General features: G+C 41.2%; 2 protein-coding genes and 1 long non-coding RNA gene across 3 annotated transcripts in view; 2 read left to right on the top strand and 1 right to left on the bottom strand.

Annotated features, from left to right (window-relative positions):
* Positions 1-11,685, top strand: part of inppl1a (inositol polyphosphate phosphatase-like 1a) — a 41,212-nt gene extending 29,527 nt beyond the window's left edge. The window contains exons 14-27 of the mRNA XM_041809242.1: positions 354-450; positions 1,486-1,624; positions 1,730-1,829; positions 1,940-2,028; positions 2,149-2,230; positions 2,380-2,469; positions 4,206-4,319; positions 4,653-4,829; positions 4,908-5,063; positions 6,046-6,130; positions 8,463-8,546; positions 8,651-9,398; positions 9,490-9,623; positions 9,787-11,685. Coding sequence (XP_041665176.1) covers positions 354-450; positions 1,486-1,624; positions 1,730-1,829; positions 1,940-2,028; positions 2,149-2,230; positions 2,380-2,469; positions 4,206-4,319; positions 4,653-4,829; positions 4,908-5,063; positions 6,046-6,130; positions 8,463-8,546; positions 8,651-9,398; positions 9,490-9,623; positions 9,787-9,883 — 2,192 coding nt within the window. The 3' untranslated portion in view covers positions 9,884-11,685. The remainder of the gene's footprint in view (positions 1-353; positions 451-1,485; positions 1,625-1,729; positions 1,830-1,939; positions 2,029-2,148; positions 2,231-2,379; positions 2,470-4,205; positions 4,320-4,652; positions 4,830-4,907; positions 5,064-6,045; positions 6,131-8,462; positions 8,547-8,650; positions 9,399-9,489; positions 9,624-9,786) is intronic.
* Positions 11,686-11,945: 260 nt separating this feature from the next.
* On the bottom strand, positions 11,946-15,847 carry phox2a (paired like homeobox 2A). Its single transcript, XM_041803831.1, has 3 exons — positions 15,614-15,847; positions 14,089-14,276; positions 11,946-13,920 (listed from the first exon to the last, which is right to left on the bottom strand). Exons 1-3 carry the CDS (start codon positions 15,834-15,836, stop codon positions 13,426-13,428), a joined length of 906 nt encoding a protein of 301 aa, XP_041659765.1. The 5' UTR covers positions 15,837-15,847; the 3' UTR covers positions 11,946-13,425.
* Positions 15,848-16,378: 531 nt separating this feature from the next.
* On the top strand, positions 16,379-22,928 carry LOC121520408. Its single transcript, XR_005992774.1, has 3 exons — positions 16,379-16,474; positions 18,412-18,484; positions 22,863-22,928. It is a non-coding gene; the product is annotated as an uncharacterized LOC121520408 (long non-coding RNA).
* The last annotated feature ends 1,483 nt before the right edge of the window (positions 22,929-24,411 follow it).

Genomic DNA, 24,411 nt, shown 5'->3' with positions numbered 1-24,411 from the left:
ATATTGTTGCATCTCTTTGTTCGCACTAAAAATTGGACCTTGATCTAGAAGAAATCATCAGGTATTTGTAGAATGAAAAGAAACAGTCACAGATTGTTTTTTCTTTTACTTTACAGTTAGAAAATCACACTTTTCTTTATCATGGAAGTTTAACTTATTTAGCAGTGAGTCTTCACTGTGATCCACTATAACAGTAGAATCAACATACAGGTATGATCTTGGAAAAATGTACTTACTGCATTTTTCTTCCAATATTGATAAACATTTAGCCCAACATACAGGTAGTGATATTCTTTTCAACGCGAGGAATTGAAATAAATCCTAATCAATTTATTATTTCTTTTGTTTCCTAGGTAACAAAGGAGCAGTGGGTGTGTCCTTCATGTTTAATGGGACATCATTTGGCTTTGTGAACTGTCACTTAACATCAGGGAATGAGAAGATTGCGAGGTACTCACCACAGTCTCACACAAATCTTATTTTAGCATTTTTTTCAAGCCCCTCTACTTTTATTACCCTTTTAATGCAATGCTTGACAAAGCTCACCTCTACCCAGTTTTGGTACCATGAATGTTCCATTACTCTTTGAAAGTACTGTCTTAATGTATTCAGGGTCATGATAGTGCTGCTGCACCAAACTGCGATGACATCCAGTATAACAGTGGAGGATATGGAGGCGATATTGTATTCTGTTCTCCAGCTGAAGCTTGTTCCAGAGAAAATGTCAAGCATCCATTCTCTCAAAGCTTAAGGATATGGATCAAACTTTGCAATCCTGCTGCCAGTCCTGGGGCAGTGTTGAGCAATGCAGCCAACAGTTCAACCCAGAGTAACAAACACAACAAAGAAGACGTTTTGTGAGGAAATAAAAATAATGAGTGGGTTATAGGTTATTACAAACATATGTATGATGATGGCTCACCTGGGCACAAAGAGAGACTGCTACAAGTGCACAACTGAGCAGAGGAGGGCCCAGTCTTTCTTCACTCTAGGGGACAGATGGAGCAGCATCAAAGTAGCTCTGTGAGAGACAGTGACCTCTAGTGGATTAGTTTTCAATGTCCACTCAAACATAACAGACGCATGTGAGTATGAGGGCAGTGACAGTAGTAAAGGTCAAAATGTACAGATCTATGTCATGCATGCGTAGAGCATAAATGAGCCTTAAGGGGTTTTATTCCCATGTCAGACATCCCACTCACAATGCTCTTACTCACAATACTCTTTGATCACCCAGTGGTTGGCAGTGTCTTGACATCACAGTTTCACATCAGCCCAGCTACACTGAAACCTCACCAGAGGTAAAATCAAAAAAAGTAGCAGGTATGGGGTAAGATCCCTAACAGGAAATAGAAAATAAACAAATGGAGTTGCGATGAGACGAGACGGTCACACATAGTGGAAAGGCACCATTAGAAATCATCTAAAACATAAACACTTTTTTCTCTGATTGCCTGTGGTCCATGTGACCTCTGTCTCCAACAGGAGGAACCAGAATTACCTTGACATCCTACGCCTGCTATCACTGGGTGACAAACAGTTAAGCTCCTTTGACATCTCACTGCGTTTCACTCACCTCTTCTGGCTGGGCGACCTCAACTACAGGCTGGATATGGACATCCAGGTGAAGATTGTCACAAATATTTTTTCTACATGTACAGGAATTGAAAGCAATAGTTCAGGCTGATGTAGCATTTGACCTAATTTCCTTTTTTATGTTTGTGTGTAGGAGATTTTAAACTACATTAACAGGAAGGAGTTTGACCCCCTACTGAAGGTGGACCAGCTCAATCTGGAAAAGGAGAAGAACAAAGTGTTTTTACGCTTTGGTTAGTAGAAGGAAGATAAATGGTGGCAAACACAAACAGATGTAATGGTACAGAACATGTTTTTACAATCCCTTTTTACATGTAAAAACAAGTAAATTTAATTGTTGCAGCGGAGGAGGAGATCTCATTCCCACCCACCTACCGCTACGAACGTGGCTCAAGGGACACGTATGTCTGGCAGAAGCAGAAGGCCACAGGGGTATGTTTACAAATTCCAACACCCTCACATATAAATCTACTCACTACCTTTCTGACACCACCTTCCTCTTTTCTGTTTTGCTCTGATTACTCTGTTTTTTTTCTTCTGTGTCTGTGCCAGATGAGAACAAATGTCCCATCCTGGTGTGACAGGATCCTGTGGAAGTCGTACCCAGAAACACACATTGTTTGCAACTCCTATGGTGGGACATTCATTCAACTAACACTTAAGAAAGTTTACCAAAATAAAGACCACTGGGATGAATTTTTCATTGTTGACCTGTATATGTAATACAGGAATGACTAAATTTGATCAAAAAGGAAACTTTAATACTTGTCTTTTGTTTTTCAGGCTGTACAGACGATATCGTGACCAGTGATCATTCCCCAGTGTTTGCTACCTTTGAAGTTGGAGTGACATCCCAGTTTGTCTCCAAGAAAGGTACAAATAGATTAATGCCTGTTACTTAGAAAATAACTCGTTAAAACTTCACACATTCACAAAACTCTCCAATAATTTCTGATTTTTTTTTTTTTGGTGTGAGCTGCATGTGTGAACACAAAGGTTTGAAATTTTCATACCAAATTGTCCCAGGAGTTTTCCTGTCAGTTCCCTAGGAAAATTTCTGTATAAAGTGAAGATGAGCTGATGTGTAAACACAGCAAGAAATACACACAAAAAATCTTTGGTAGCAAGTGGATGGGGCTGAAAGATTTTCTGAAGCCTTCAGTTTATTTGTTTATATCCTCTTGCTCAGTTCTTAAACCTCTGCCTTTGTCAGTCTTCATGCTAACTCATTTTATCCTTCTCATATTAAACATCTCCAACCAGACCATTCAACAGCTACAGCCAGTTACTCTGATGGCCACTCAGCTGTGGCTGTGTGTCTGAAACCACACACTCATTCTCTGTTCCCTATCAGTTATATAGTGAGCAGCATATAGTGAAACTACTAAAGACACCACTCCGACTGCAGGCGATGGCATCATCTCAGTCTCACAATTAAAACATTTAGCAACAACAGCTTGTGGATTTTAATGATAACAGCTGCGGATTGTAATTAACAATAAGCACTGAAAACTGATACCAAAGGTAGCTTATTTTCATTAGAAATAAAAATACAAATAGATAAAAAAAAAAGTTGTGTGTCTTTAGAAGCAAAATAGTTGCATTTTGTATGTATTATCACTTATTTTTGCATATAGATGATAGTCTCATGTCTTGTAGTCATCATGGAATTCGGACACCACTACAAAATGCCATTTTCACTATGTAGTTCATTGTATAATAGGAAGTGATTTCTGACACAGCCACAGAGTTACTCAGATGACCACTCAACTGTCACCGCTCTACCTTTGTCCTTTTTTTCATGAATATATCTTTTTTTTTTGCCCAGTCCATTTCTATAAATTTTCATTGATTAATTGATATATTTTTATAGCACTACAACCACTTCATTTGCTCAGTATTTGTCCATTTCTTAATACCCTGTTTTTATATTTATTTCCAGTTGAAATATGTGACTCTTTTAACAACAATTCTTGGTTTTAATTTTTTATCATAATTGCACAGATTTTTCACATTTTAAAAATTCTTTTACTGTCAATATCTGAGATCTGTATTTGAAATTGTCTTTTTATAGTGTAAATTTTTATATAAAGACATACATATACTGTATATATGGTTTAAAAACTATTTTTTTCTTTACATTTTTTAATATTTGCAATTGTGATTTTTTTTTTTGTTAGGCTTCTGCTTTTTGTTTCACTTGAATTGTAAAGCTGCAGAGAAAGAGAGCAGTCTTTTGAGAAGTTGATTTTTTTTATTTTCCCTTTTTTGGCTTGTATGGTTTGTGCTAAACTTTGGTAATCTGGTCAGTGACTCATAGCTGAAAAAATACTGGAAAGACTCAATAACTTTAGCAGAACAGAGGAAGCTAACAGAAGCTTGCCATTTATTCTCAATCCCCATTCATACTCTGTTACCATTTTTAGCCCATTCATTATCTGCAAAGTTTTCTGACTCACTCTTTCTGTGACTGTTTCTTTTCATGAGCAAAATGTCACATTTACAAGTTGATTATTATCCTGCAACATTTAATCAGATTTCCTCAATTTTTCTATCTTTCTTTTTCTCCCACCCCTTTAAAATGCCTCTGGCCTTGTGTTCCCCTGCAGGATTGCCAAAGTCATCAGAGCAGGCCTACATTGAGTTTGAGAGCATCGAGGCCATTGTAAAGACAGCAAGCAGAACCAAGTTCTTCATTGAATTCTACTCTACGTGTCTGGAAGGTGAGAGAAACATCCACCTGGAGATACAGCACGGACAAGGTGGATGTAGCAGATATAATCAAATTGTCTCTGTGTTTTCTTCTTGTATCTGTCTCCCTCCCTCCCGATCTCAGGCAGTCAGTATACCTTTAAGCTCGAATCCGTGTTTTTACCTGCACTGCATCCCCACCTCCTGTGCACTATGTACCTTTGAATGAAATGCAACAGAAACATCTCCCTCCTCTTTCCCCCTTCTGCCTTATTTCCTTTGTCCCCTCTCCCATCCACCCTGCCCTGCACCCCCCTCTCGCCCCTCTGTCTCTCTGTGTCTCTCTCCGTATCTCTCGTTTGTAGAATTCAAGAAGAGTTACGAGAACGACAGTCAGAGCAGTGACAATGTCAATTTCCTACGTGTCGGCTGGTCCAACAAGCAGCTGACGACACTCAAACCTCTCCTCTCAGAGATTGAATACCTGCAGGACCAACATCTGCTGCTAACTGTGAAATCACTGGATGGATATGAATCATACGGTATAAAGAGACTGGTAATGACTGTGGCTATGATGTTCTTGGAAGACAAAAACTGACCTTTGTGTTTTTCCCTGTTAGGAGAGTGTGTGTTGGCTCTGAAGTCTATGATTGGCAGCACAGCACAGCAGTTCCACACCTACCTGTCCCATCGAGGGGAGGAAACAGGAAATATCAGGGGGTCCATGAGGGTCAGAGTCCCTTCTGAGAGGATGGGAACCAGGGAGAGACTCTATGGTAAGGCTGTAACAGTGTAATTTACTGTGGAGAGATTTTACTGTTCTTTGCATAAGTGCTTTTTTAAGAGGATGTTTAAGAGCTTTGAATAATGTCAATTTAATTTTGCACATCACTTCCAAAAGTGTAATTAAATAGATGAAATCTCTGTAGCTAAGATATTTCTTGTGGAAGCTAGTCTTAATGTCAGAGAATTTCATTTATTTCTTTTTTAATTTGGATTTTCTTGTTTTACATTAAACTTACTTGACAAGTAGCCTTATTTATAAGAAAATTATACCAGAAGGTACCAGAAACCTTTTTTTCTATATCCTACAACAGTGATTCTCAACTGGCATCAGGACCCACCACCATTTCTGTGTGAGAAATCATGACCCAAATTCTTCAAAATGTTTAACAACTCAAACTTTATGTTATGAAAAATGTTAGTTTGGACCCTAAAATGAACAAACTTGACTGATCAAAGGCAGGACAAAAGAAACATGCAAATTATTACAGAAGGACATGCGTCCATACACTTTATATTACTCCCTTTTTCTCAAGACAGCTTGGAAATTAGGCAATTTCTCAAAGAAATTTTCTAATTATTGAGGGAGGATCCAGGAAAATCAGTTGAAATCTTGGGGATGATCAAAATGTACTTGCCATTACTGGGAAACCTTAAAAAAAAGGATAGATATACTGTATGTCCAATTGTGGCTTTTGTACATTATTGACTTTCAACCACATTTTATTCCTGGCCCACATTCGCAACCCACTGGAAGCAGCTTTGTGATCCATCTCTGGATCCCGACCCACTACTTGAGAAACACCATCCTAGAAGATAACTCTTCAGAGTTTAACTTTATTAACATCTGTGGGTGCTTTTGCACCACATACGTCCTCTAGTTTTTCTTTACAAATGATGAACTTCTTTCTCATTTCTTTTGGCAGACTTTTTTGGGGTCTACAAAAGTTTAATTATTTTATTGTTGTGTTTCAGAATGGATCAGTGTGGACAAGGACGAGACAGGTGGACCTAAAGGGAAATCCACTTTGACATCCAGAGTGGGTCATGAATATGTCAAGTCAGTACATGCTCTTCTTTCTCTACACTTTATTTGATGTCATATAGTGCATTCAGAAACTGCTCAGACTTCTTCATTATTGTTTAGTTTTATTATGTTGCAGCCTGGTGCTATAGCAGTTTGAATTCATTTATATTCTCATTAATCTGCATTGAGTATCCTGTCATGACAAAGTGAAAACAGAATTTGAGAAACTTTTGAAATGTTATTACAAATAATAAACTGAAATATCACACTGACATAAGTATTCCGACCCTTTGAAAAAAAACACTTGAAATTTAGCTCAGGTTCTTCCCATGTCTTTTGACCACTGCTGTGATGTTTCTACACCTTGAATTAGAGTCCACCTGTGGTAAATTAAATTAAATTGACATGATTTGGAAAGGCACACTCCCCTGTATAGTAGACCTCGCTGACAATCCATATCAGAGCAAAAACCAAACCATGAGGTCAAAGGAACTGCCTGCAGAGCTCAGAGACAGGGTTGTTGACAAGCACAGATCTGGGGAAATCTACAAAAAAATGCCGCTGTAGGTTCCCAAGAGCACCATGGCCTCCATAATTTTCAAATGAAAAGAAGTTTTGCATAATCGGGACTCTTCCAAGAGCTAATGGCCCAGCAATACCAAGCAATCAAGGGCCTTAGTAAGAGAGGTGATCCAGAGCCTGGTAGTCACTCTGACTGAGCTCTAGAGATCCTGTGTGGAGATGGGACAAAGTTTCAGAAGGACAGCCATCACTGCAACCCTCCATCAATCTGAGCTTTATGGCAAAGTAGCCAGACCAGTGATACTCAACCTGCGGCTCTCGAGCCACATGTGGCTCTTTAGTGACCAGTCCCGGCTCTTTTAAGGCTTCCTTTGAAAAAAATCCTCCTGAAATCTTTTATAAAGGGAAAAATGTCAGCAGTAAAGACTCATTGCAACAAGTTATATCAATAAATCTAATTCCACACAAAGAAGACAGACTTCTGCAGGTGGCTCATCTCTTCAGTAAGTTCATTTATTGAGGTGTTCTGTCTTGTGTTCAAATTGAAGCTTCTAATGCCCTCATTTTAATGAATTTCATCAGTCACTTCCTGCCGATGCTCTCCCATACTCACATCTGATGATAACTTTTGTTATGCGCATCATCATCAACGGGCCAAATACACACGTTTTAATTTTCGAATAATGTAAAATTGAGTAAAACTTGTCCAAACTTGGGTGGTTTATTTGATCTTAAATGCACTAATAATAAGTACTGTCAAAGGGGCAGAAACAGAAAAATGAAAGCAACAAACTGGCAGGGCAGAACGATTTGTGAGGAGGAGCTGCAGGTGTGAGGCAGGGCTGGCTTAAGCCATTTGGAGGCCCAGGGCAAAGACCAATATGGAGACCCTCCCTCTTTAGCTGAAAGCAATAATAATGAGAGGAATAAAATGTATTTAAATTTATGTTAACTAAAATTTAAGTTAATAGAGTCACAGAACTACAGTGAATTTCCAAAATATGAAATATAGATTGCCAAACAAACACCCATGATTCATTGACTCTTTGAAAAGCTTCTCATAGCTCTAAGTTGGCATGTTCTGATATTTTAAAAAGACTTTAGTCCAGGTGGAACTTACATAAATAAAAACATATGCTTATCATCAGTGAAATATCCGTTCTTCTGACACTATACAGACATTTTTATGTAGCGTATTTCATCCCATTTAACAACACAATAATCCTTGCATTCACTGTTTCATTTCAACTGTGGATAGATTGTTTATCATATCCCCGGTTTTGGAATGTGGCTCTTGCAGTATTTGTAAGACAATGTGGCTCTTGGGTAGAATAAGGTTAAGTACTGTTGGGCTAGACAAAAGCCTCTCCTCAGTGCAAACACATGAAAGCCCTTTTGGAGTTTGTCAAACTTCACATGAAAGCCAACTTAACAAAATGGGAAAAAGTGAAGGGGATCTGATAACTTACTGAATGCACTGTATAACTACTATTTTTATATATATTGCAAATTGGATGATATTTTGGGTCAAACAAAAGTCTAGGCTGGATATGTGCTGGCATACTAAGCTCTGGTATCACAATAGAACTGAAACGTAGACTAGGATAACAACATTATTATGACAGCATACATGCCACATCATTTCCAAAATTCACAGTCTTGGTGGAGACAGCATCCAATATTTCTATTTTTTTAAATGTTGATCTCTTCTTTTGAACTAACCATACTCGATGTTTGTAGCTATATTGTGGTGTGTAGAAGCTTTCCATTTGTCCTTCATTAAATGATATGCTGCACAATGCACCAGAGAGGTTTACATAATCATAATGTGTCATCATTACAGGCCATCTATGGTTCGTAAACAGCTCGGAGAACTTGGAAAGGTCAGCGAGGAGGGAGAAAGAAGCAGCAAGGAGGAAACATCAAGGTAAACACTGACAGAAAATTACCAAGTTAACAAAACTAAATATTTAATAGATGCAAGAATAATGATAATGAAATGCCTGCTCCATTTTTATGTTTATTATGAAGGCCTAAGGATGCACCTGATGGGGATTCATCCATCTGCAAGAACAGCTACAACAATCCTGCCTACTACATCCTGGAAGGAGTCCCCAACCAATCAGCAGCAGCTCTCTCTCCTGAGCTTTTGCCGTCTCCAACATCTGCAAACCCTCAGGTAGCCAAACCTCCTCCCTCTGCAGTAGCTCGAACCAAGCCCCCCTATGGGGCCTCAGGGCCCTCTCACCCACGCAGGCCCATGACAGGGCACCCAGTGCGAGCCATAAGTGAGGAGGGCTCCTCAGAGGACGATGGAGGTGCCTGCGCAGCAGGAGCACAGGGGGATGGAGTCGGAGCAACAGTTGGAACAACAATTAATCGCCCCCCTCCTGACTTCCCACCTCCTCCTCTACCTAAAGCAGCACTTGAGATGGTCGCAGAGGCCCCTTTTCCCAAACCTCGCCCTCTTTACCCAGACCTAGCTGAGGTCAGGATCCCAGCAGCCAGTCCTGCCACCCAACTGGCAATGGGAGAGGGTTTCAGACGAGGAGGAGGGGGAGGTGGAGTTGGTGGAGGGGCCATGGACGATCAGTCGTGCTCTGTGCTCCAAATGGCAAAGACATTGAGTGAGAGTGAGTTTACTGGGCAGCCTCCACGTGCTCCGTCTGCACCACCACCTCTTAGAGGGCAGCCCATTGGTTTAGGTTTGGACGCCTGTCGCACTTTCCCACCCAGAAATCCTATCACAGAGAGCATTGCTGAGGACCTGCCTGAGGAGGTGATCAGCCAAATCACTTCTCTTAACACTGATCATGCACTGATTTTAAATGCCCTGGCATTCTTATGCATCATTTCTTTTCTTTCTGCAGGCACTTTGGGGCAGCAGCAGCTCGTCTCTTTCTGTAGGGGAGTCATCTGTAGGGGAGTGGCTGCTGCGGCTCGGACTGGAGCGGTATGAGCAGGGACTTCTACATAATGGCTGGGACGACTTGGAGTTCCTCAGGTAAATAAATGTTCATAGCCACACAGGTTAATACATGTAATAAAGAATAATTCACACCTGGAGTTTCATCTCTCTGTAATCACAGTCTGAATCTTGCGGTTTTGATCCGTATGAAACTGCCATTTACTTTAATAAATATTCTCACATTGTTTTATGTTTCTAGTGACATCACCGAGGAGGACCTGGAAGAGGCGGGAGTGCTTGACCCAACCCACAAGCAAATTCTGCTGGAGAGCCTCAGGCAGCAGCAACAGAAATAAACTCTTTAAAATTGGTCTCTGATTGGTCCAAACTGCCATCACACCAGATCCAGCCAAGCCAAATCTCAGCTGAACTAAACTGAATTAGACTGAACTGAGCTGGACCATGCCATTTAATGCCAGACTGTGCCTTCTAAAAGAGAATTTGCACTCCATTTGTACTTTCAAAAACACTTATTGAACCACCATCCTTTTTTCACATGTACTGTATATATATTATTGTTCTTGTCGTATAGGTGGCCTTATTTAATGAGAATCTTTTCAGTCCATCGAGCATCACTACATAACCCTCAGCTATTAACCTAATGATAGATTCAGAGTGAGGTCCTGTTTTTTTTTCACCTGGGAGGACTCAGGTAGAGCAGCTGAGGCCTTAATGTTGTGTCATGTGTTTTATCATCAGTTCTGACCTGCAACTTCAAGCTCATTTTCCCTCTTCTTGTCCTGGGAAACCTAAAGATTTGAAGACTAGTCTGAGGGATTTATGTGAACAAAGCACAATCTTAAAACATGCTACTTGTGTTTTCAAGCATACTTTAATGTATTTTCATGTTTTCCTACAACTGGGAAAATCTGTGGGAATCATTATAGAGCAGTCAAGCGATGTTCAGAGACAGCCTGGGCTGAGTTGCACCCTTGTTTCTGTGATATATAACTCTGTGTTCTATTTTTGTGATGACATTTGGGCTACTATTGTTTAAATAGTGGCATAAATTGTGTCAGTGTCTCTGCATGTATTTATAGTTTTGTGTTTTAATGATAAAGGGAATTTGGAGGAAACCAACCAAACCAGTCCAGCTAGAATTGTAATTTTTCGCCTTGGTTCAGCATTTTCAAATAACAGGAGATCGCAAATCTTACTTTTTAAGATCCAGTTTTGATGGGTCATGTTTTGTAGTACCTTGTATGAATTGAGCAGGGATCAGGAAAGTGGTTAGCATAGCCTAACAGATAAACTGATACTTACTCTGCTACAGATTTAAGAAATCTTTGTATTCTTATCACCCTGTAGAATCATTTTTTCTCTTACATTTGTCTGGTTTGTCTTATTGTGTTTATTTCTTTGTATTTGTTACATTTCTAAAAACTAAACCCTATGGGAGAAGATATCAGCTTTCATAAGTGTTTGTGCAGGATAAAGATGATGTAAGGGCTGTTGTAGTTCCCTGGTTTAACCAGCAGGAGGTGCTGCTACTCCATAAACCTCTACAATAGACAGGAAACTCAGAAAAATGAGTCACAATCAAGTTTTACTTGGTGTATCAATATGTTTTTCACAAAGCATTACCTTACCTGTTAGTGGTCGGACTGCCTTCATTTCTTTGTAATTCAAATCTAACTCTAAATGAATGTTCTGTTGCATGGGGACTAAATATAATTAAAAAACTGTAGCAGATTCATTCATGTCTGGAAAAAAATCCCCCTTGTTCCTTTTTTTTAACTTGCTCCTGGTTACTTGCCTGTTGTTTTTTGTGTCTGACAGTATGTCTCATCATCATCATCATCATCATCAGCCAAACAACCTTAACCCAAAAAATGTGTCTCTGCTGTTCAGACATTTTCAGTCTTTTGGACCTTATTGACCTTTTCAGTGTTCACGTTTGTATTGTTTATGTGTGAATGAGTGAGTGATGGTATATTTGTGTTTGTAAATGTGTGCATGATTGAAAAAAGAGTCTTTTTGTGTCTCTAACATACTCCCTTTTTCCTTGCCCCCTCACATTGTCTCTTTTCTTTTGTGGATATTAAGTTAATATATGTTCAACCATGCCATTTTTTTTCAATTAAAATTGAACATCCTACTTTTTTCTGTATCCACTGATTTTATTCTTCTGTATCGCTTGCAGGGAAACCTGAGAGGGAGAGACAGTTGTGATTCGTGAGCTGTAGCCCTGCATCAGTACAGGAAAGGGAAAGTGTAAGCTAACATTTTTCATAAGTGATAGCCCTCTGAGGTTAAATTTAACTTGTTTGATTCTCTCATTGAGGTCTGACTATTTCACACAAAACACACCACTTTTACACAAAAACAGAATAATTAAAGCGTCATATAGTGCTTCCATAATGTAGATTTATTAGAATATTCAGAGTAGTGCTATAACTTCTCATTCATTAGAGCGTCCGTCGATTCTTTGTTGGTCTGTGAGACAGGTGCTCTGCAATGAACTTAAATCTGTAAAGCAACATGAGAGAAATCAAAACAAAAGCCTACCTAATATTTATATTAAGTAAATTTACAGTCACAAAATTTCAAGGAGCAGTCCAAAGAAATCTGTGGGTTTGTCACTTCACTGACATATCAAAGAATATTAATAAATACTTTTTCCCTTTTTTGAGATATCTGGAGTAAATCCTTCCAGAAAATCAGCTCCAAATCAGTCTTGTTTCAGTGATTCACTGCAAAATAAAACAGGGAATGATATACAAGCAACTTAGCACAGATGCTGTCTGTATCGCTCTTTAGTAGAGGCCAGGTTGAGAGGAATTTCAGAGTGGCAAAGTTCATAAATTGATAAAAAGTCAGAGTGGGGGACAGGATGCAACTGGCTAGAGTTCGTAGCACAACTGAAGCAGCAAAGTGTTTCTTTTTCCTAAATCCAGCACAAGAATCATGAAAATTCAAAGTGAGAAACCAGCAACTCCTTTACTGTCAGGTTTGTGTCTCTCCCTTGCTGCATTTTAACAAAGTGCCCACTGTTATGTTGAGAAAAGCAAGATGGGATTGGGGTCACACTGAGCATGTATTCGGTGGGGGTGGGGGGGGTCATGACTTGATACAGTAAAGTAAAAGAAGGATGAGGAGGAGGGGATGAACTGTGGATGTGTCTGGTCTGGACCCAGGCTGCTCTAATTGGATTTCTGGATGCTCTGCTCTGCTCAGCAAAGAGATTTAAGGGGGACCCTGTTCCTTTCTGGTAGGACTGTATATGTCAGGGGGCTTAGAGGAAGTTGTGCTTGAGGGTAGAAGTTTGTTTGTTTTGTTTTCCCAGCAGAGACTGGAGCATTATGTTTGGATTTCTGCTCAAAAGACTGCCATGCAGGGTGGGTGATGTTGTAATGCAGCAAGTGTGGGAATCTGAGAAAAAGGAAGGAAAAGAGATGTGTGTTGTTAATCCAATGTGTATAAGTCAAATAAGCTCTGATTTGACTAAACCTAACATCCAGTATCACTGAGGTGAAGAGCCTGCACATGAAGAATTTTACATCACAGATAGAACCAACAACACGGTCTCTTGCTTAATCTGAGGGAGGGGAATGTCTTACTAAAACTGAGAGAAAAGCTCTGATTTTGGGATGGATGTGAAGTTTTTCAGTCTTGCAGGAAAAGAAACGTTCACATCCTGGAATTTGGGAAGCAATGGTAACCAGACATTTAAATTCATCTGAGCTTTGTATGTTAAACAGGAGAATTTTCTAGAGAAGGTAAGAGGGCCCCATCAAACTACACCATTCAAATCAGCCTAATGAAAGGCCAGTCCCCACTGTCCCAACACTGATCCTGTGGTACCACATAATGTTTGCTTATTCTCTTCCTCTGTGCTTCAGAACAGGTTTGTCTTGATAGCAGGATTGGGTTTTCTGTGGAAGGAGGACAGGACTCCAGCAAAGGGCCCAGTCATACTGTCCGCTGGCTGCCAGGCCTTCAGGATCTCCTGAGTCTGCACGGCAGGCTGAGCCACGGCTGGGTTGGACGGCCCCAGGCTGGACCAGCTGGGTGGCTTCAGCCCCTGAAGAACCGGAGAGGTGGAGGTGTTGGCGTAACCACTGTTGGCAGGAGCAGGACTGGGGCTCAGGCTGGCAGGGCTGCCCAGGTTGCCGTTAGCTGAGCCCGGCAAGGAGGCCGTGCTATCAGGTGTTGGGCTGCAGGTGGATTCTTTAGATTCATCATCATCTGATGAAGATCTCGGCTCTCCACCCTTCTTCCCTCCAGAGTTGTTGCTGCTCGTGCTCCCGTTGGGACCCCCAGAGCTGTTGGCTTTGGCATTTGCTGCCCGCTCCTGCTTACGAAACTTGGCACGCCTGTTCTGAAACCACACCTGTTTAATGCAGACAAAGGTAAAATAAACATCTGATTAAAAATGACTGCTTGAAAAGATAACATAAGCATCATAGCATTAAAATTATCTCTCTCCCCTACCTTATATATCTCGGTATCTTGATATGTTAAACTTATAACTTTTCAAGGTGTACAAAAATCCCCTCACCTGTACCCGAGCCTCAGTCAGGTCTATCTTCAGTGCCAGCTCCTCTCGGGTGTAGATGTCGGGGTAGTGTGTTTCAGCAAAGACTCGCTCCAGCTCCTTCAGCTGGGAGCTGGTGAAGGTTGTCCTGATGCGCCGCTGCTTCCTCTTCTCATTTAGACCAGAGGGGTCTGAGAAAAACTTGTAAGGAACTGAAAGGGAAAAATTATAGTGGTTTAAAAAATTTTCACCACCTTTAAATGACGCAACATTTGCTGAAATGAGATTAGACCAATACATAAAGGCAGAGGCTTAACATTTACACACAAACACAAAGAGGCCATGTTAACTAAAAAGGGTAGCTTTAACCAAATAAAAAAAATGATTACAAAAAAATCTTTTAGATAATGTCATCTGGACACCCCATCCCATAGATGATACGCTTTTTGTCAGCTAAAAAGCAGCTGTGTTTTTGGCTGTAATTGCTGAACTCTGGAGAAGGTGTGAATTGATACATGAATTAATGGAATTATGAAAACAATGAATAAGAAACGACAAAAAATAAAGTTATTAAAATTCATATTAGTTACATGAAGTTAATAAAAAAAGAAAAAAATTGTACATTTTCTGAGAGTGCTAAAGAATTTTTAAAAACATTTTTTTAATTTTCCAAAAAAAATTTCCTGTTGGATTTTTTTGAATAAGGGATTTTGGTTTAAAATAATTTAGCCAACTGTCAAAAAATTATTTTAAAGTTTAGAAAAATAAAGGTTTGTTTCAGACTCTTAAAAATCGATCAGTATTACAGGTTTATAGTTCAGTCTATATTATTTAATATGGCAAGTGCATGTTTTTCACTATGATTAGATTTTAGAAAAAAAAAAATAGTCACAGTGCAAAGACAGAGATTTCTATTTGGTTCCTGCAAGAATGAGAGAAAATGGTAATTATTAAAAAGGCACGGTTTTGTTGGTCAATAAAAACATACAGTTATTGACCACAGGTGCATACAAGTGATTTATACCAATTTGCGCAAGCTATCAAATGTATTTAGTTTAATAATTTTGTCATTGTGTGCTTATTTTTTATTGTTTGATTTTACTGTCCTTTTAAAAAATGGTAATTTTCATTAATTATAGTTTGATGTTTGCACACATCCTTCGCTGTTGTCCAGATTGTAATTACATCTTATTTTAATTACATTAAGATGTTCATCATTATATTGATTTAACGGTTCTCTTTTTCCTCTCTATTAGGCTAATTATTTTCTAACTGTTTAATTCTGCACCAGTGAAAAACAAGTTATAACACAATCTCTGAACAGCCATTTAGTCGTTGGCTTTATAGGTGGTGATTTTCAACCAGATTTTAAGCATTTTAACAATAAAACTAGACAAAAATGTATATTTTATTTCTGTGTTCATAGCGGTACAATCTTTGCTTTGCAGATTATTCTAGTTGGAAAGATTGAAACTTGATTTTGAAAAATATTTCGGCCTTTTTCTAAAGCATTCTTTTAAATTTTCATGAACATTTAGGATAATACTACCTGAGGAGTAAGGTGTGGGTTGATGCTCTCGCAGAGCTCCCAGGGTGCAGCTGGCCGTGCTGAGCGGGGTGCATCCCGGGTTGGAGAAGGGTCCGCTCCGGATCGGGTTGTACTGGAAGGAGCTGGCCTGACTGCATGAGCTGAAGTCCGCGTAGGCCGACGCTTCCATGGCCGCCATGCAGGAGTCATAGGAGTTCAGGTAGGAGTAATCCATCTTATACATGGAGCTCAGCCGGTGGAAACACCGGACTGTTCGAGAAATGAAGAGAAGGACTCTGAAGGAGAGACTCGGGTGGGTCTTCAACTAGCTTGACTTCAGGAGAGGAGATAATTTTATTGTTCAAACCAGAGAGAGCTGGTCTTTCTCTCCAGTGTCTCAGTGGGCTGGCGACTCTTCTGTAAAACTCCTCAGTTTTTGGTGCTTATCTCACTGCCACGCAGCTGTGTCTCAATAAATAATCCAGATGCTGTCTCCTCAGCTTGACTTTCTTCACTTTTCCCTCTTTTTTTTCCCGGTCTTCTAGTTTATCTGTGACTCCGTGTCCTCAGGTTTCCTCGCCTGGACTTCACTTCGCTCTGCGCTCGTGCTCCGATTGACAGCGAGCTGCGGCTCGCGCGGTGTTTATAATAAACTTGGCAGAGCGCGAGACAAAAGCGAGGCGGTGGTCTAGTTTCCATGACAATGCCACCAGTGAGTGAGCGTGGACACGGACGGCCCCCCGCCCCTCGCACCATCACCCCTTTCTGCGCCGCCCACGCGCTCCGGAGCATCATGACGAGCATGCAGGTGTCAACAAAGTAAAACCCTGAGTCTTAAAAAGTCGTCGTTTAAAGCAGTAGGATATTAAGATAGCGTAACTGGTGAGTCAAGTCTGCTTATCACTGCTCTGGGCGTCAGAGGTGCTGTTGTCTTGTGGACCTCCTTGTTGTAGATTTCATCCATTCATGCACGCTCACAGTAATTTGAAGACCCATTTAAGCCAAACGGGAAACTTGTGCCTGATTATCTCCCCTGAACTTAGAATGCGTCGCGATATTCTCCCTCCTATTTCACTTAAAAAAGAGATGCGCCAGGTGGGACTGATTAAAGCTCATTAGCAGCAACGGTACTCCGACCAATTAACATCCAATCCATGTATGAAACATCCCAGTTTGTAGGCTGTTATTTGGGCCACCTTTCCAGTTTGAATGGGCCTAGTCCATTTTGAAATTGATTAAAAGTCTGGGCCTGCTTTGGAGTTTTAGAGGTTTCAGAATATGAATGAAGCCTTTGGTGAAATATGAGCACATAGACCTAATTTAATATGTAAAGTTTTCAGATATGTTAACATAATAAAAGGCACTGTGTTTGAGGCTTAAAGGCTACATTGCCTGAAATTGTGAACAATTAAATGTTAATGGCTGTAGGCTGCTTACATTAGTTTAAACCTGAGTAATTTCGGACAAAGTAAAAATATTGTAATTTATCCTTCAACACGGGGCTGAATAAGTTTGTGATAGGAGAGAGCTGAAGCCCTCAGACTGTCACGCTTGTTTATCCGGTCAGTGTCGTTTCCATGTCCCTCAAACACTTGGAAACGAGAACAGCTCAGCCACAGAAGTCTTTATGTGTGGGGAAACGTCCAGATGTGACGGTGATTGCCGAGATTAAAAGCTTTGATTTGATTCCGATCACTTTTACGGAGATGTCACCAGAGTGAGCGTCAGTTTGATGTATAGGACGAGAGAGGGAACTGGCTGCGGAGACAACTGAGCCACCGCGACAGGCTAACCATAAACGCATTGACGCTTCATAAATTGGTTTAAGTTTATTGTTCGGTGTCATACAATGTGATAAGTCATATCCCACACGGCCCCATCTCACAGTCACACACACACAACACACATTGAGGGCTGAAAAAGGCAGGCAGGCGCGCGCATGTAGTTTCTAAACCGTGTGCTTTTTAAAATATGACGACTGCTTGTTGAGTTTCAGGCTTCGTTCTTTAAATTAAAAGCCTTTTCATGCTGTGGATAACTTACGAAATAATGTAAGCCACAAACCAAATATTAGGCCACGTTGCATGGGGGAAATTAATCAAGTTTGGCTCGTGCGCGCGCAACAGGGCTGAGAGTGCGCGTTCTTATCTCTGTCTGACCAGAGGCTGCATGGAGATGCTCCTTAATGTCATTACAGCGCCAAACACGAGCGCGTGCGTCTATTATCCGCTCCGTACTCACTTAAACACAAGATATAAGTATTAATAATATGATTAATTTGAATCGTTTATAGTAGCTGTGATTTGTTTGGGGCAGGGCGGCACGCGGGGCTGCTGTTGATACGGTTTTCCGTCTCGTGCTGATGGAGACTGGCAGTGTGCGTCATTAGTTCTGCGGCTTCCTCTGAGACTCTGACGTAAATTACAAGTTTCAGTGAACTAATAGATCCTACTGAGGAGAATAAAAACTACAGATGAAGCGCGTGCTAACAGGAGGAGTTTTATTTGTTGTAATCCAGAAACATGGGAATAATGCTATAAAACACAGGCCTATTTTAATATTACTGGCCAGTCGTGTAAAATTATGAAGGCCTTATGCACACTGACCAGCCCATGTGGCTTTTTTTTTTTTTTTTTTTTTTTTGCAAATTGACGCATTATTGAAAACATTATAAGATGAAAGCACCACAAAAAAGACACATTTTTCTCCAACATTAATATTAAAGGCACGGTTGATATCGAGGCTATCCTTCCTGAGCACTGTGTTTTATTGAAGCCACTTCTAATAAATCTGCATTAATAATCCCTGTCATTGTTCAGGCTCCCATATGCAGCATTGAGCTCCCACACCGTGCCGTCTGTTCCATCCTTGTCCAGTCTGCTGGGTTCAGAGGTGAGTTTACCGAGAAACTTAAACTGTTTCAAAGTTAAACTCTGCTGACCGTTTCTGCCACCTAAAAAAAGGAGCATCCAGGAGCGGCCCTAGCTCTCCCGCTTTTAAAGCATTTAAACTTTAATCCCTTCAAAGAGTCCAGCCTTCTCTTCCAGGCCACTAATCCGCCCTTAGTGCTCCTGCGCAGGGGGAGACTTCTCCTCTGCATGCGGAGGCTTTAACTTTGGACTTTTACATTCATGGACGGAAACAGTAACGGGGATCTTTGGCATTCATGACGTCTGAGTCAACAGAGGGGGGCACAATGGTCCCCTAGAGGCTCCTGAGGGCCCCTGAGAGAGGGACTCTCACTATAGGGATTATAGGCCCATGGAGGACTGAGTTATAGAGGAAGCTCTTAACTTTTGCTGCCTGTTAGTCAGGGTTATGATTCAGTGGATATATTAAAGGGTCATTTTATCAAACAGGAATCTCTCTTATTTTTACCATTTCCAGCTCTTTTTTTGAGTCCAAGGTGCGTCGATAACAGTTTTACCCACAGAAGTGCATCTGCCATACAGGTTTATGTTGTAACAATGCTATTGTAAATTAAACATTTTGCAAACCTACTTATCTTCTCTTTTAGATGATCGCAAACTGCACAGGTGCCGTGATTCATTCCCTGTCTTCAAACACCACGATCATTCCAGCTCCCAATATTTGTCCCCTCTCTCCTCCTCTCTGCTGCTGTAATTGTTTTCGATGGCCATGCATACAGCCTCAATCTGGAGATCTACAGGGCTGCATGCAGATCGGCCTTAACTAGTAAGCACTGTTGCGCGCGTGCGTCAGGGTTTTCGTGGATGTTGCAGAGACCGGTCTCAGTGATGGATGGTCTTGATAGAGAGACGGAGAGGTGTATTGATAGAGACAGGGGGGGATAAGGGATGCGTAAAGGATGGGACACTGGTTGAAAGAAAAGCCACGCGGGAGGCCCCAGTCCGGTATCTGTCCCGTGACACGCGGCGGTGGTCTGAAAACCGAGTGGAGCTGTCAGTCAGAGAGAGAGCCTGCCGGGTTCATCCATCACCAGAGCTCAAAGAGGAGCATGTTTCTGCTGTTTTGGGAGTCACAGTGAGGCAGCTATTGATCCTCAGGGCTGGATAGAAACCTCCTCTTTGTACCACATGTGTGCGTAAAAGCGCACAATTAGGCTGTTTTTCTCTGTTTAATTTAGAATCAGCTGAATCAGTGATACTGGCCTGCTCGTGCAGATCAGGCCAGATGGTTTTATAACATGATATGAAAGCCGATTTCTAATATTAAAGATTCCAAGAGGACAAATAAAGGAAATCCGACCTTGGTTTAAAGTCTGCACTCCCTGGAGAGACTGCAGACTGCGTCTAAATTATTCTAAAATTAAAGAGACTAAGCTTTTAACCACATTTTTTTGCATTTTAAAAGTTGTGATTATTATGATTAATTATAAACTAAAAATCTTATCTGTCCACTCAAAATAATGTGACCTTCATTACATGTTTATAATTATTATTTTGTAAAAAGGCTTCATCAAATTGAACAATTATTGAAAATATTTGAGGCTAAGAGCTCGATTTTGTTCTTGTTTATTATTGCAAAATTTGCAGAGTAAATAGTCAAACTCATAAACAGCGAAGACTGGGAGTATTTAGGCCGCAAAACTGCCCTTTTTTCGTATTAGATGAGTCCTCTGATGCTGATTTGATTGGCACGTTTTACCTTTACGCAGAGCAGTGTCACACAAAAACTAAAGTTATTCCCTCTTAGTCGTAGTAGTTATTAATGCACAATCTTTTAAAAATTGTCTTCTATTTATAGGTAATAATTGTAATCAAACAGGATTACAATGAGTCTGTAATTCGTTAACCTCATGTAAGATTGTGCTGACTGTGCCAGCCAGCAGGCCCGTGTGATCCACACAGCCCAGCAGCTGTTCTCCTCTCGCATGTTGCGTTAGTAAAATGTGTCGTGTCATCGCCCCTCTTCCGTCAGGGGTGGATTTGATCGCACATAAAATAAAATCAGAAATCACAGATCCCGCCGTTAACATCGGTCTTCGTCTCTCCAGCAGCAGCGGAGGCACGTGGGACTTTTGATTTGCGCGGTGATGGATGAGAGACGGCGCAGGAGGGAAAGGGGCGGCGGTGGTGGGGCGCCGGTGCCCGGGGATGGAGGTCCCGTCGGTGAGCCTGTCCCCGCATTTCAATCCCCCAATTACCGGAATGTACCGTGACGCTCCCGTTTGAGATGACGGCGCGCGACCAGCCGGGTTAGAGACGAGGAGCAACAGCACGCTGTGTTGTAGGGTTACATTCAGCTCCTCCTGCACTGTGAAGGCAAACACCATCCAACTCATCTTATATTGTGCAGAAATATATTAACCCACCGATCAGAAAACTGGTTAAGCTATATTTTAAAAAAGACCTGAAATAGGTTTTTAAACTCTGGACATTATTTCAGTATATTTCAAAGCTAAAGAGCTTCATCTAAGCCAGTTTAAATGTTTTGTCATTCATAATTAATGAAAACATCCTGATAAAATACACTGAAACAAACATGCCAAAATTCAGCAGAACATTGAGAAGAATGTAATTGCTCTTGTATGCTTTATAATGCATGTATAATTTCATCATATTGCTTCAATTTTTCACAAACAGTGTTATTAAACTTCAGAAAAGGTGCATAAAATCTGAATGTCATCATTGAGACCAATAAACGTGACTGTGCCTTATGAAGGCTTTCAAAATCAAAGTGCAACACGAAGTACTGTAAGAAAATAACTGTCCACCTCCAAAGCTGCTCATTAATAATAAGCCATCACATTACAGTCATCCAGTTGTAAATCCAGTGTAACATCAGTCAAAGCCGCTGTGAGCAGCCACAACATGACGCAGAGCAGCTGCGCTGATTGTCATGCTGCGAGCATCTCTCCACTGCGGCAGCAGACCTGTATTATCCTAATGGATAACGGCATGTTACTTAAAAAAGAAGCTTTTTAGGATAAAAACCAGGTCCCAGGAGACCACAGTCCACACACGCTCACACTCACACACACGCACGCGCACGCACGCCACAGCTGGAGCTGCGAGGGATGGCCGCGCGCAGGAGAGCTTCTCCAAACACGCTAATTAGATCTCGAGCTCTGGCCCCGCGCTCTGAAAGCAGCCCAGCGGCGGGGCGCGCGGAGCTGTGGAAAGTTAATTGAATTAAATTCCCTCTAAACTAATTAGGCTGCAATCTGCCACGCGAGCTGTCCCTGAGCAAGGTTCGAATTAGGCGGAATGGATTTGTTCCTTTTCTTTAAAAGAAAGGAGGACAGACTGGTGTGTTTTTTGGTGGGCTCCTTTATGCGTCTTTTATGCTAATTCTCCCAGGGGACTGTCACGTGATTGCCTTGCGGTAACCGGACGGCATCCGGTGTTTGTACTCATTTCACAGAGGCACACCCCCTACCGGTCCATCCTAAAATGCACCTTGAGTTAACGCATGAGCCACGAGTCTGATAGCAAACATGCTAAACAAAACAAAAGTGTAGGCTGTTGTGTGTTTTCTTCAGTGCAGCTGAATGAACGAGCAGCATCTTTACGTGAGCGCAGAGAGGAGTACTGAGGGAGGTAATGGAGGTGAAATCGATCGCTTTCCTGAGGGAGCACAATGAGGAAAGGAGAGGGAGGGAGGGATGAGTGGAGTGCAGGGGGACACGGATGAAAATCCCCCGTTAAGAGCAGGGACAGATATGATAATGGGAGAGCCGCTAGTAGTCGTTCATCATTCACCACCTCCACCTGGCTGCTGCTGCTGCTCCTCTCTGAACTGCTGAATGGGCTGCAGTGCAACCGCACAGGAATCAAACACACCCCCAAAACATAATTCATGCAGCAGATCATAAGAGCAGATCTCTCATATAACTAAACTGGTTAAACAATATGGTGTGAAATCTGGGTGGATGTTAGAAGAGCTGCAAAGTTCTCTCAGTTTGGCTGATCTGCAAAGTGGGCAACTACACAGAGATATGAGAAGGAAAATGACCACATTCAGCAGTTACAGCCTTGATAATAAGGAGGAATGATGAAGTGTCAGTGGCTAAAACCATCAAACCACCACAGACCCATACATGGTTTTCATAATTTTATCCAACACAGTTTATAGGGTAATTTTCACGTCAGTTCCAATATTTTTGTGGAACATTATGTAACTGGCATTGAGCAAATATAGTCAATATTTCAAATCAAAGTACTACAAGTAACACTAGGTTTCCCTTCTCTTTCTTGTCCTCATCCCCATCCTTCCCCACCCATCTTCGACCTGCCCCACTCTTGATCACTTCTGTTTTGCTCTTGCACTGTGAACTCTCCCTTAGCCCATCGCCTGCAGAGGGGGAAGAATTAAAGCACCAGGATGAGAGGAGGACAGGACAGGAGAGGAAAGGTAAGGTCTGAGAGAAAAAAAAGTGAAATATAAAGAGGGGAGAAAGCGGAACAGGACGGAGGAGGAAGGGGTGAGGGAAATGTAGTGAGATAGAGTGAGAGGGAGGTTAGGACGATGGAGGGCCAGGTTTCTGTTTCTCCATAATCTAATCAGAGAAATGGCAGCAGTCAGAAATAGCCTGACGGACAGACTAAGAGCCTCTTCTCTTTCTCCTCCTCTTATTCTCGTCTTCCTCCTCGGGGAGGGTAAATGGATACACACGTGCACACACACACACATACACACACACACACATATCAGCTTGACTTCCTAAAACCATAAAGCATAGATGGGTTTGAGGTGATGGGAAAAGCCTTGAGGTATCATCACTGAACCTGATCTACTGTCCAGATGCAGCCACTTCAAGAATTCCACTTTCAAAAACCTCCTCTCATTTCTTCTGTTTATGTGTGTGTCAAGAGTGAACTACATGCAGATGAAGTTTAGTTTGCAGTGACAACCAAATAAAAACAAAAGAGTGGGCAGAGATTCATGGTTTGAGCTGGTGAAGAATAAATAACAACACCCATTCAACAAATCTCCCGTCATACAGTCTTTGTGTGTTGACCCCGCTCTGATTTTATATGTTCTGCTTCAGGGCTGAGTTGCTGTTGTTCCTAAATGCTTCCATTCTGTTAACATCACTTACAGTTGACTGTAGAATATCCAGCGGGGATGAAATTTCACAAACTGTCCTATTGCAAAGGTGGCATCAATCACAGTACCACGCTCAAAGTCTCTGAGCTTTTCAGAATGACACAGTTTGTCTCACAAATGTTAGACTGCATGGTAATTTGCTTGATTTTATACACCTGTGGCAACAGGTCTGATTGAAACACCTGAATTCAATAATTAACAGGTTTGGCCAAATACTTTTGTCTACGTAGTGTAAGTTTTAAAAATGACTGCTTCTTAATGTCTCATTTCTCTTTAAAAAACCCACAGACAGCTCAGAAGTCATCTGCACTTTGTTATCAAGCATTTACCTTTTAAATGTTCTCTTATTTTCTATTCAATCTATAACAGGCTCCTCCTAACAGGGTTAACCTCATGTGTGATATGAAATCTACCTAAAGTTCCTTATTTTATAAAAAAAAAAAAAAAACAGGTCTGTATCCTAACGGGAAGTCAATTAGCATTAATGTAAGACAGTACAGCTTACATTACTGTTACAGCTGTAGATGTGATGTGAGCAGGCTGTATTTGTGTGCCTATGGTTGGAGGTCCAGGCAAGGCATAGTAAGAGTGAATGTGTCTTTTTCTCCTGCATGTTAATCCCTCCCCATAGGGAAGTAATTCCTGCTGTGTGTGATTTCCTTTACATTTCTGTGGCATTTAGTGCACTGCATTCCTTCTCAGCATCTGACACAGAACCCCACACGGAGCAGAATTCCAAGAGAATTCCTCTGTCATGTCACTTCACAAGTGGACATTGTTGCAGA

The sequence above is a fragment of the Cheilinus undulatus genome, linkage group 2 (genome assembly GCF_018320785.1).
Source record: "Cheilinus undulatus linkage group 2, ASM1832078v1, whole genome shotgun sequence".
NCBI lineage: Eukaryota > Metazoa > Chordata > Actinopteri > Labriformes > Labridae > Cheilinus > Cheilinus undulatus.
The sequence above is the reverse complement of the archived record's forward strand: the minus strand, read 5'-3'. Positions and strand labels throughout refer to the sequence as shown.